The 12,457-nt window shown below is 39.5% G+C and overlaps 1 protein-coding gene across 1 annotated transcript in view; it reads left to right on the top strand.

Annotated features, from left to right (window-relative positions):
- The window catches only part of SLC2A9 (solute carrier family 2 member 9), a 138,759-nt gene that overhangs the window by 62,999 nt on the left and 63,303 nt on the right, over nucleotides 1-12,457 (top strand). The window contains exon 9 of the mRNA XM_030023672.2: nucleotides 7,747-7,934. Within this exon, the coding sequence (XP_029879532.1) occupies nucleotides 7,747-7,934 (188 nt within the window). The remainder of the gene's footprint in view (nucleotides 1-7,746; nucleotides 7,935-12,457) is intronic.

Genomic DNA, 12,457 nt, shown 5'->3' with positions numbered 1-12,457 from the left:
TCTTTGGGTGCCAAGTTTAAACTGGCTCATTTCTACCTGATAAAATTGTAGATATATTTCCAGAGCTATGGCTGGCAAAGAGTCCGCATCTGCAGTGCTATTGTGTAATGTCACACTTTTTACAGGGATCTATTGGAAATCCTGCCACAGTACCTGGAAACCTCAGCACTGACAGTGAAGCTGGGCCTCTCATAGGTAGAGTTTAAAAACTGTAAAAAATTGGCAGTGAAATAACACCACCTGCCTTGAAATTCACACCACTTACTGTTACTGGTAATGGGCCAACTGCAGTCTGGGATGTTTTCAGCGTACGTGTTCTGAAAATGATTTGAAAGCTAGTCTAGAAGCATTGGAGGTGGATTTTGGAGTAGAAGACATCAGGAGAGCAAAGTTACCCACACCTTATTTGGTAGTTGAAGGGAAATGAGCTTTAGCAATTGGCTTTCTGATTATAAGAATGTGGCTTTTATGAGCCACCTTAAAGACTATAAATTTAGATACTATGAGAAAAAAAGAGGAGGCTGAGTATAAAAAACTTTTCAAAGTAACTGCTTATCAATAGAAGCTTTTGGAAAATCAAATTTTTTTTTTAAATTAATATTGAGATATGTTGTAGTACAAAGTGAAACTCCTTTTCAGTGTAGTTTACAGAGTGTTCAAAACAGCTAGGGACTGATGATTCTAGACAGAGGTTTGCAAAGGACCGTAGGACAGTGAAGTGTATACATCCCCCTGAATTTCCCTCCCATTCCTTGCCTATCAAGCAGCCATGCTTCCAGAATTGGCCGCCTTGTTGCACAGGCAAGGTAGCCTGTAGGATATCAGGTGCAAAATAGCTAAGAATGATTCTTAGACATCATTTTGGAGTTCATAAAATCCACCTGTAAGGCAGCATAGATCATATCATCTTATACTTCTGTATTACAAATTATCTACATGCCTTATTATGAAGCATGTTAGGAGCATAAGCACTTTTCTTACCATTGCACATCCTTTGTAATTGCCCCTCTCCTAATGTAGATTTGCAAGCGAGAGTACCTTTGGATCTCTGTTCAGCATGTGATAGGTGGGGAAAGGAGTTTGGTTGATTCATGGAATGACCGGACAGAGGACAGCTGTGATGTTAGACTAGCATGGGGGGCTTGGAGCCTTCCTCCCCACCCCAGGGCATGTGGAGAAATCCAGATTAGACGTGAGCCAAGTTTCGGGTATCTGGAGTAATGCAGTGGAATAATGAAAGCAGGTGGGGAGGGGAATGAACAAAATAGGAGGGTGAATAATGGTGAATCAAAAATCAGGAAAAATCATCTGGATGTTAGCATTATTTGCAGAAATGGGGGAGGAAAAGCCTGAGTATTTGGGAGGCCAGAAGAGTTTGTGGGTTATTAAAAAAATCTACTGCTTGTAAGCCCTATAATGACTATGCAGTATTCTCCATTTTAATGATGACTACAGTAAAGCTTTTGAATTATTTGCCTCTTAGGTTAAATCTGCATATTAATATCAGAAATGTGCAAGTCTTTCTTCTGACTAAATCCTTTTTCTTTCCCCTAACGGATCAAGGCTATTCATGCAGATATGCATTTCACTGTGGATTATATCTTGTTGGGGAAATATAAAACTGTTATTTGTAAAAGGTCTGCTGTATTTAAGGCAGATGACTACATTAGTCTTTATAAAATACTCTAAAATGTACGTGTATGTCAGAGCTCCTAAAATGGAGATGACAACATTAATCTTCCTAATTGTTTTAGAGCAATAAAAATCCAGTGGGATAATGTAGGTCATTGGGTTTCCCTAAAGATCTACTCCTCCTTTCATCCTCTCCTTTTCCTCTGTCCTCAGGAGATAATCAGACTATAACTACCAAAATACAAGTGGCCTCCTTCTCTTTTTGGCAGAGGTGTAAAAGAGCATGATGTTTGTAAGTGGCAAATAAGAGACTGAAAGGGAGAAGGACCAAAATGTGTTCTGTAAGTGATGAAAAAGGAGAAGGGATAAGGTTAGAGAAGGCAGGCATCATGTGCGAACTTAAACCACACCACCATGAGAGAAGCTACTCCACGAGCACAGGAGTAGTGAGGCCTCAGAAGAGTGGTGTCTCCTGAGCTCCATTAACAGGGACCTACGTGATTCCCTGCTTTCCCCTTTCTAGCAGTGCAAACGGTGCACGCTGTGGGTGGCTGAGCCAATGTCCGGCTGATCAGCCGTACAGATGCCGTGGCTGACTTGCAGTTGTCTGCTGCCGAAAGCAGTGCTAGCAGCCGAACTCTGCTTGTCTTTCCAGAGGTCACCATCCTGTATCCAGCTCCCTGAGACCAACAGGAGCTGAGGTATCTCACTGCTGTATGTGGGAGAACTGATTTATGTGTTGCGGGGGGGGAGATTGGTTGACTGGACCAGCAGCACAATCTGTAAGACTGCTTTGCTCAAGAAGCTAAAAGTCTGTTAATGGGTAGAGGGTAGAACCATCCCAGCTCCCCTCCAAGGTCCCATAACTAACATTCTCCTCTCTTGGTAGAACAGAAGGGAGAAAAATGCCTTGCATTTAACTGGTGTGATTGTTCTTAATGCTCACCAGACAGCAGAGGAGAAATGGGTATTTAAATGGTTGAGGAGAAGGACTTTGGAAGGAGACCGTTATTCAGTTGCTAGAGAGCAGTGGGAGCAAAGAGTAACAGGAATCGAAATGGGAGGAAAAAGAAAAACCTGCTGCTATAATTACATCAGGCAGTTTACCATCTAAGCTCTAGGACAGTAAGACAGGAATTCGACATTAGTTGTCTGTTAGTTGCAAGCCAAGTGGAGCCCTCATCTGTGACTGTGACAATGATGCAATATAAATGAAACCAGTAGTAGTAGTAGTGTGATAAAACAGAACATTTTTATGACTAACAACATTGGTTATAAACACTTCAAGTTGGAGAGTTGACGTGTCTCTTTTGAAGAATACTGTTACAAAGAGGAAACCTGCATTTTCGATGCAGCTACAGTAGCAGGTCATGTAAATCAATAATGGAATTCAGCTGTCATCCCAGCTTGCCAGAGAACAAGAATATTGTTGTGTCTTAAGGGTCAAATAACTTAGATAAAACGTTACAGTAACATCTGTTGGTGAGGTACAAAATCTGTTCATCTAGTACGTTCAGTGATACATTAAAACTCCCATGCTTATGAAAGAAGCATTGCAACAGGTATAACAAAAAGTGTAGATTTAAAGTCTTAGAAAGATGGATTAGAGTTGATACTTTTTGATGTGATAAAAGAGCAAGGCCATTCCTGGTTTAAAAAAGCAGGTAGCTAATTTTTTACAAAGCTCCTCGTGGGGCCCATGTGGACAGGAGAGAGATTAAAACCAAAGTTACGGCAGGAACAAATTGCTGCAAATCCAGTGATTTAAATGAAGTTGTTATGACTGACAACAAGGACAAATGATTTTTTTTTGTTTATCTGTGGGTTTTGTATGTCTCACAGCATTGTAAGCTATGCTTATTGGAAAGGAAGAGACAGCCATGACTACTACACTTTGCTGGCTTATGGTAGAGGCTCCATCTCAGGTGGTTGCTGACTGCCAAAAGCTGGAGTGATCGTGGTGTGCCTGTTTCGTTTTTAAAATTTTCTTAAACCTCCTGTCTTTTACAAAGGATACTTGGTTCACTGGACGTTTGATACAACTGGGTTTACCAATTCTTGTGTTATTTTAGAGTGGCATGTGGATATTTTGTTTTACCTGTACATTTTGACTAGTTTCAAGTGAACCTGAACAGGCCTATTTTGTATGGATGGTCTGTGAAACCAGACATAAGAATAGGTTAAGATGTAATCCAAAACTGGATGATAACTCACAGAAGATCTGTGTGTTCCTTTACTTAGGAGAAGTATGTGACACATGGGAAAAGCCTAAAGCCTTTTGGTTGCAGTTATATTTACTGAATTGGAATAGCAAACTTGAGATTTATTCTTAAACTTTGCTATGCTACATGCTAGTAGTTAATTAGTATTTTGCTAGATTTAAATAGCTATTTAAAACTCTTCTAGCAAGGCACATCTAAATTATTCTTCTGGCTGTTCAGTACTCTAATAAAATTAGGGGTATATGAAAATAACTGTATTTTCACTTTGCCAAATATTTTTGTGTTGACATGAAGTTACTACAGGGAAATTACTACATATCTGGTTCAAAAGCATTGAAGTTGGGTGAACTTCTTGCAGGTGCTGAGGCAATCAGCAAGGCATCCCATACGTCTACCACAACTCAGAACAGCAGCCAGCATTAATAGGAGATGTCTGACTGGGTCCATCCAGCCCAGTATTCTGTCTCCCACAGTGGCCAAAGAAGATGCTGTTTAAGCAGAACTTACACAAAGCTTTGTGTTAAAGACATTGGGTTTAATATACTTAATCATCAGTGAAGTGAAAGTGAACGTGTCTGTGGGAAACAGATGACAATAATACTCATGCAGCTTTTTTTTTTTTTTTTTTTTTTAAGTTTTTAAAGCCATAAGCCCCAACTACTACCTGTGACCACTTCTCTCTTTCTGCCTCCTCTTGCCTGGGGCTGGCTGTATTCTGTAAACCACAGAGTAGCATTTTGATCCTTTAAAATGTCTTCTCAAAGTTTACATGCTAATTCAGTCTTTACAATAACAACTGCTTTCTTTGCACAGTCCTAGAAGTGCTACAGTGGAAAAAGAATTAATAATTCCCCATGTAGTTCAGATCTTAAGTGTCCATCTTCAGTTAATTTAAAGGCCTGATTCGTTTTAAAGATAGTGCCGACTGATTTGTTCAGACCTTTGAACCACTTTCAGATGTTTCACCTTCACTTAGCTGAGATGAATAAAAACTGGTGGTGTAAACGGAAGGGTTTCCTAGCTGCTTTCCCTTTGACTGGAACCATCCACTTTTGCTTTTTATAAAGGCAGTGTCCTGACATTTGAAAGCTGAGCATCTAGGAGCTTCTGATCTAAGGGAGTTAAAAAGAAATCTGGGAAAGGTCTAAAAGTTGCTAGAACTGTAACTCCTTAGGTGGTTTTAAGCATGACATGAAAATAAGACTTCCTTACAGAGAGAAGCAGCCAGTCACGGAGGGAAATGAGTCATTGCAGCAGGGAGATGAACGACTGCTGTGCTTCTCAGTGCAATAATGCAGGGGTTTAAAATGTAAAATGAACAGAATTGAACATCACACATTGAAAGACCTTTGAGTTTTCCCATCTCCCTACTAATGCAGAATTTATTTCCACATTAATTATGTATAAAGTTGTGATTCTTACTGTACAGAAAAACTGTTAATGGAAGAAAATTGAAGATGTGTTGAGTAGCAGGAAAATGTGTTTTTCCAAGAAGAGTGAGTGTTGTCAAGTCACAACTATGCATATATAGCATAGTATTTTCTTAGCATTTCTTGACTTGTTGGTAATTTTAAGTATCTATCAAAGTTTCCTAGTGGCATTTACCTCTCTGGTCCTAATACCAGGGAGGGAAGAAAAAGAAAGCAGGTGTCTATATTTTTCTTGGCTTGTACTTGGTAATTTTGGTAATTGCAGTTTTTTACTTCCTTGTCCCTCTAGAAATACAGCAAGCTCCCTTGTGCAGAAAAGACAGATTTGCTTTCCTTTTACTTGACTGCACCTATATTTTTGACTTGTGTGCCCTACAGTAATGCAGAGGATTCTAAGGACAGGAAAAATAAAGAAAATTGTGCACTGACCTAATTTACACGGATAAAGCAGATGCTTAAAAATCTGAGAGAATCTTTTGAAAGAAGTGTATGGTGATATATGTCTGGTTGTTCTCATCTTTATCTGAGTTTTTCTTTATCAGTGCTCTAATAATACTGAGGAAAGTGTAATTTAAGCGTGAGACATTGACTTTAGCATACCATAGGCACACATTGTTCTAATTTTACATTTCTTATCGGTGTCTTTAAATACATCACACTCATTTTAACGAGTGTTTAGCATGTCATTTGATAATAAAAAACAGACAGTGACACAAGGACAAAACTCAGCAGCTTAAATTCTGGGTTCTGAGGTCCAAATTTAACTCATTTCTGATTCTAAGGCCTGTGTGAAAAGATAAATCTTATGCTCTTTCTGGGGGATTTAAAAATTTCTGACCTCTCCTTTGTCAAGAGAGACACTGGATATCAGAATAAATGAATGTTATGAATTGACTCAACACCCAGAGGTGGTCAGTGTTCATCCCTTAAAAAAAAAAATCATCCTTCTTGTTAAGCAGAATCACATAGGGCCCATTAAAATGCAATAGAAGTGCTAACTGCCTCTGAAAATCTTGGCCCAGAGCTCAAGTTAGTTCCCTGTGCTGCCAGACTGGGAGCCAGGCAGAGTGTGAAGAGTTGCCCATTCGCCAAAGGGACAGAGAGGGGTGCTCTGGGGAGGCCACCAGTTCATTTGTGTGGCCTGTCCCTCACAACATTGAAATGCCTCTACTTGGCCTTTTCAGCTACTGGGTAGAGTTAAAATTTTGTAACTTCCAAAACTTACATGTGGTCTGGGCATTTTAACCATGACTAGTCAGTGTTACTGGCTTTCTTGACCATCCAAGTCCTTTCTATGACCCAAAAGAACATATACTTCCTGAAAAATGTGAAGGTCATTTATTTATAGGCAGTACTGTGCAAAACTGTGGATAAGACAAGAATTGATTTGGCTCTTAGGAGAACTAAATCAACTTATCCACTTAATAAAAAAAAAACAATTTTAAGTGACCTGCTGTGTAAAGGATTGTTTTTAGAGTTAGCATCCTGCTGGGTCACAAAGCTTTGTTGCAGGGGTATGTGTAAAGTAATTGTTTCTCTGCAGTCATTCCAAGATGATGAGCATTTTAAACATCTCTTAAAAAGCCAACCCCTGGGGTATGTTCATAAGCTTGTGACAAAAGTATCATCGGCATATACACTATCTGTAAAACAAGGTTGGTGGAGATACACCACCCCTGTTAGGAGGTATCTGTTTGTAGTACCTCTTGGAGGAGGTGTGAGATGGAAAGCTTTTATTATTCACAGTGGAAGGATATCTCAGTAAGTCATCGATGTGCAATAATATAATATAATACGGAATGGTATGTTTTTCTGGGGAGATGAGTTTGTTTGCTTACATTTGGCAGGTAAATTCACTCCTGTGTCTCCAGCGTTGACAAATAGAAAATATTGAACTGCTCTGGGTAATTCTTTCTAATATTAATCATCTTGACAAAGTGAATTCTTGTCTGTATGCTAGTAAAAATAAGAGGTAATATGAAGAGTAATAGCTATTCCTTTCAAATGTCTGCCTTTTCTTGGTTTACCAGACTTACGTATGTTTTTACATCTTATTACCTCTCTATCCGATCTATCTCCAACAACAAAGTCTGCTATACTGTTAGGCTGCAAAAATAGCCAAGTCAAATACTGTTCAGAACTGCTTTTGCTTTTAAACCCTTTTTTCAGATTACACAGGGTTTTCATTCCGCACTGGACCTTAGGCTGTATTATATACGAAATAATATAAGGAGAGATCCGGTAGGGTGCCAGATTATATTCTTGTTGCAGTTTCTGAGACCAGTTGCAGGGATAAGCCAGATCATACCCAGAGCAGAATGATATTGTTGGCAGAAAAATTAAGTTGTAGCCCGTGTATGTCTCCTGTTTGTGTCACACGTTTCCCTTTCTATGAAACAAGTCTGTTGTAAATGCACATAGAGCCAAGTGTCTGGCCTAAAGTACATGTCCTCTCTTTGTAGCATTTCAGACCTTCCTTGGGAAAGATGACGTGTCTCATGAAGTAGAAGAAGTTTTGGCAGAGTCTCGAGTCCAAAGAAACACCAAGTTAGTGTCGATACTTCAGCTCCTGAGAACCCACGCTGTGCGATGGCAAGTCATTACCGTGGTCGTCACCATGGGCTGCTACCAGCTCTGTGGGCTAAATGCTGTAAGTGTCCTTCTTCAGGCCGTGGCATCTCCTGGGGTGCTCCTTTCTTTCTTTTTAATACAAGGTTTGTGCAAGGATTGTACAAGGATTCAGCAACCTCTATGACTTTCATTTTTGGCTGCTCCTTAGTAGTAGTGATTTTGTTACGCCAGCATGTGGGAAGGTCCATGGAGATCTGTATCATTTGTTTGGATTTTTTTTTTTTAAAAAAAAAGGGACAGTAGCCATGTTGTGTTAACTTTGAAGGAGTACACGAAAAGGTGGCACAGATCAGCAAAGAGTGTGCAGCTTCTGCTTCTGATACTCAGATTCTCTGTTTCTGGTCGGTTAAGATCTGGTCTGATATGCCCCATGTTTGTTCATGTTAGGTAAAATTGGTCTTTTCAGTAGACATTTCTGCTTGGATTAATTCAGTTCTGTACTTACAGAATTCAGCAAAAGTTCCTGTAAGTGATTTTAAGAGGTTGCACGGGATGCTTGATTTTTGTTGTTGTTTCATACAATTCGAAGAATAAGCTGTGCTTCAGTATGCCTTTCTTGGAAAAGTGAAGCAAAAGAGGAAAAAAAGACACAAAACAGTCAATAGCCAGAAGTCCTGTTGACCATTAATGGGTCTGAGGCTAATGGATATCAAAGTCTTCTTTTCCATCTGTCCAAGCCTATTGCATCAGCTAGGAGAGGGTCACAGGACAATTTAGGTTGGAGGGGATCTTTGGAGGTCATCTGGTCCAAGCCCCTGCACAGAGCAGGACTGACTTCAGGGTTGGCTCAGGCAACAGAGGGCTTTGTGCAGTTGAGTTTTAAATATGTCCAAGGGTAAAGAGTCCACAACCTCCCTGGGCAACCTATGCCAGGTGTTTTCACCATTTACACTGTGAAAAGTGTTTTTTTTATCCCGCCAGCACTTTCCTTGCTGCAGCTTGTGACATCTGGCTTAGATGCTTTACAATGCACAACATGAATGCTCTCATGAAGCATCTCGAAGCAGAAGGGGTTTTAGTCATAGTTCAAAGGTGTTAATTATTTATATATATTTGAAGGACAATATTACCGCTGCTGAAAGGAGCTCTTACTGTGGCTTTGTGCATTACAGCATACTTGAGGTAGTTTGTTTTTTTTCACCCCAGGGCTAATCAGTGATAATAAGTGTAAATGCTTCTGGTATCTAAGACAACTAGTTCAGGCTTATCTCGGGTATCTCTATAGCTTTAACACTCCTAATACAAAGTAATTTGTCCAAGACCGTTTGAAAGATTAATGCAATTAGGACTCTGGTGTCTAAAAGCTTTTAACAAAATACTAGGAGGGAAATAGAAGATTTTTTTCATACTGTGGGGTGAGCTATAAAAACGTTTGTATAGGTGAAATCCTAACTGTAGGATTTCAGTGCTAATGACAGGCTATTTTGTTCCTCATTGTGGATACTTTTTTAAGAAAAGAAATGGAATTATCTTGTCATCCAGTCTTTCTAAGATTAATCAATGCATAAGTGAAAAAAAATGACGCTTGTAGTAAGAAACAGACTGTTCAAATAATGAAGCACATTGCCTAAAAAAAAAAAAAGAGAATGCCACAGCTATATTTTCAGGGGAAATGGAAGAGTTTTGTGGCTTTGCGGGTATTTAATAAATGACAGAAATTGTTCAGTATTCCGTGGCAGAACAAAGCCACACTTTCATAGCTTGATTGGGGGTGTGGGGGGGGTAGTGAGACATATCCAGTCCGAAATGGATGCCAGAGTTGTTTTAAAGTGCCATTGGGTGGCCACTTTCTAAAAATATGCCTCAGAAAAACTATCTTTGTCAGGAAACCTGTGTGTCGAGTTGGCTGTTTCAAGCCTTACCTTTTTTTACTATTATCACTTTGCTTCTCCTCCCATGCAATGCCACTAAACATGAGAAAAAATTATTCACACAGAATTTGCGTTCTGAAATCGATTATTTAAATAGTTAATAGTAAAAACAAGCAGTTATAAGAGAGGTCAAGAGAAATAGCTGGACCACTTGATTAAGAGACCAGGTTTCAATTCCTTGTCTCTTTTGCATGGCTTTCCTGGCTGATCTTGCTCAAGTCACCTGAAGCTCAGAGATTAGAGGACAGGTACAGGTGTGACAGATACTGCTGAACCCAGGTCTTGGCTTGCCTGACTGCATCTGAATTAACCTGCTGGGTGTGAGCCAGCATCAGCAAGGTTTAACTGGCTGCGAACGCTTCCTTCTAACTCATAGCTCCCACCGTTTGCTTTGTCTGTAGTGCCCTGTTAGTCAGTCTGGTCTTTTCCACAGCTACCATCTGGGCAGGGCATATGGGAAAGTTGGACTTCTTTCAGGCGAGAGTCTCAGGTCACTCTCTGGGGAAATTACCAACTGGCAGACTTCTGTAATCATCCTGCTGGTATCTGAGAACACTTGCTTCCTTTTAAGGCTCTTACTTTACAATAAAAATTTGTTGTGCTTAAAAACAGTACATTTGTTGGTTTCCACATTGAACAGAAATCATGGTGAAGCCCTGATCGTATTAACATATTCAATTATAATGAAATACCAGACAGTCTGACCTAAATTGACGTAAATAAGTGAATCTGTATTAGTCCCTTGTCATCTGATAGAATTTATCCATGATACATATCATCCATAATAAATTTATTTATCTTCCACCATTGTATCTCAGTTCTAAAGAAGACACAAAACTACAGTGAAGTTCTCATTGGTGAACTTTATTCTTTTTCACATCAAGAAATATACTGTACTGCATATTGCTTTAAGAGAGTCATTCCCAAAGTAGGATCCCTAGGCTTCTCTGGGCTTTGTCCTGAAGGCAGAGGGATGTATTTCAAATGGCAAGAAATCATGGTGGGGATGGGGGTCTGTGCAGCAATGCATGTTTTCAGTATGCAAAAGATCTACCACGGTGTGCTCTTCATACTTGGTGTGGAGAAGACCTGGCATCAGGCAGTGTAGGAGGGGTTGAGTGTGCAACACCATGTATGTCTGTGTTGTTACCCATCACTTTTTGTTGCTTTCTTTTCCTGTTGAAGAGTTGAATTTCTTAAGAAGAAATGTATGTAGGGAGCTGGATGAGAAATAAAAGGACTGGAAAATTGAGTCAATGCTAGAGGGGTCAATGGTGTGAGAAAGTTTGGGAACACCACTGATAACATATACTGCATGCCACTTTAAGCTAAGAGCTTATAGGAGTAAAAGCTTATGATAAGCAAAGAAAGCAACTTTCATGCAGCTAACTAGTCTACAGGCAAGAATGCTAAAATGTTACCTCCAGACTCACAGAAATCAGACTGCAGAGATACAGCTGTTCCTCATGGCAGCTGTTTAACTGACCAAAATGGCGAAGTTTTACTTCAGCCTGTGAAGCAACAGCAACCCACCATGGACATAGGAAGTCAGATGTCCCTGTGTTGATTTGGACCTTCTGCCCCATTTTCCACAGCTCTTTCATTCCAAGACTTTTAGCCCAATCATTAGTTAATTTTGTGAGCTAATGAAATCATTAGCTAACAAAAACCATGTTAGAAAAATAACTTAAGTGAAAGTAGAGTAGTCATCATTAGCTTACTAAGTTTGTCTCAGTAATATCCTAGAGCAATGTACTTCCCTGTTTAATGATACACAGGCTGAAAAACATTCACTTTTATTGTTTTGAAATGTGTACATCTTGTTAATTTTTACCCTAATTTATTTTTGTGCTGCTACAGAGACTAATAAGTCAGTGAACCTCATCCTGTCTTTGCTCTGCCAGTTTTTTAATCTACCTGTGTTATTACCACTGTTACCATCAGTGGTCAGTCACACTCTTCTGTAAAACCACTTGAGAAACATCTTATGTTCTAGTTGTTACATTTTGGCAAATTGCATTCAGGAGTTTTCTGCTTAAGTGACTCGTTGGCCTTTTCTCTTTCAAGGTCTGCATACCTGCAATATCGCCATCATTTTTAGAAGCTCTATCTGCTATGCAAAACTGGTACCAAGAATGAAATGCCTAAATTACGTTTTCTAACTTTCATTGCGTGAATTTTTCAATCTTGTAACTTGTAGTATGAAGAAAAAAATGACTTTTATCACGGTTTTGTGCTACCTTGTTTTCCTTATATACTGCATAGGTATATGGGAGGTGAATAGGTTGTCAGAGTACTGGGTCCCAAAAAATTTATCATTGGGCATAAACATTTCAGAAGGAATTGAGAGCTGATTCTTGGGTTTGCTTCAGTCTGTGCTCTCTATCAGCAGGCCAGTGAAATGCACAATTAACAGCAGTGCACTCTCCATGAAGGCAGATTACTTCATATAGAGAAGTTTGCTACTATCACTTATTGTCACTGCATCTATTCTGGTGAGAGCTGATGTGCCAGCAGTAGGCATAAAAGTCTTCAGTCAGCTTCTCTTTATCTGTAAGGTGATATAGGTGACTTTTTAGTCCTTGGTATTTTATTTTACTTTTGGTTTATGTAAGATGAGTTGGATTTTCTTCTTTGGTCTGGAACAAGCAGCTTTGCTGAAGGACTAGTT

Source organism: Aquila chrysaetos, chromosome 1, assembly GCF_900496995.4.
Source record: "Aquila chrysaetos chrysaetos chromosome 1, bAquChr1.4, whole genome shotgun sequence".
In the NCBI taxonomy this organism is placed as follows: Eukaryota; Metazoa; Chordata; class Aves; order Accipitriformes; family Accipitridae; genus Aquila; species Aquila chrysaetos.
Note: the sequence above shows the minus strand (reverse complement) of the source record. Positions and strands in the feature narration are given on the sequence as shown.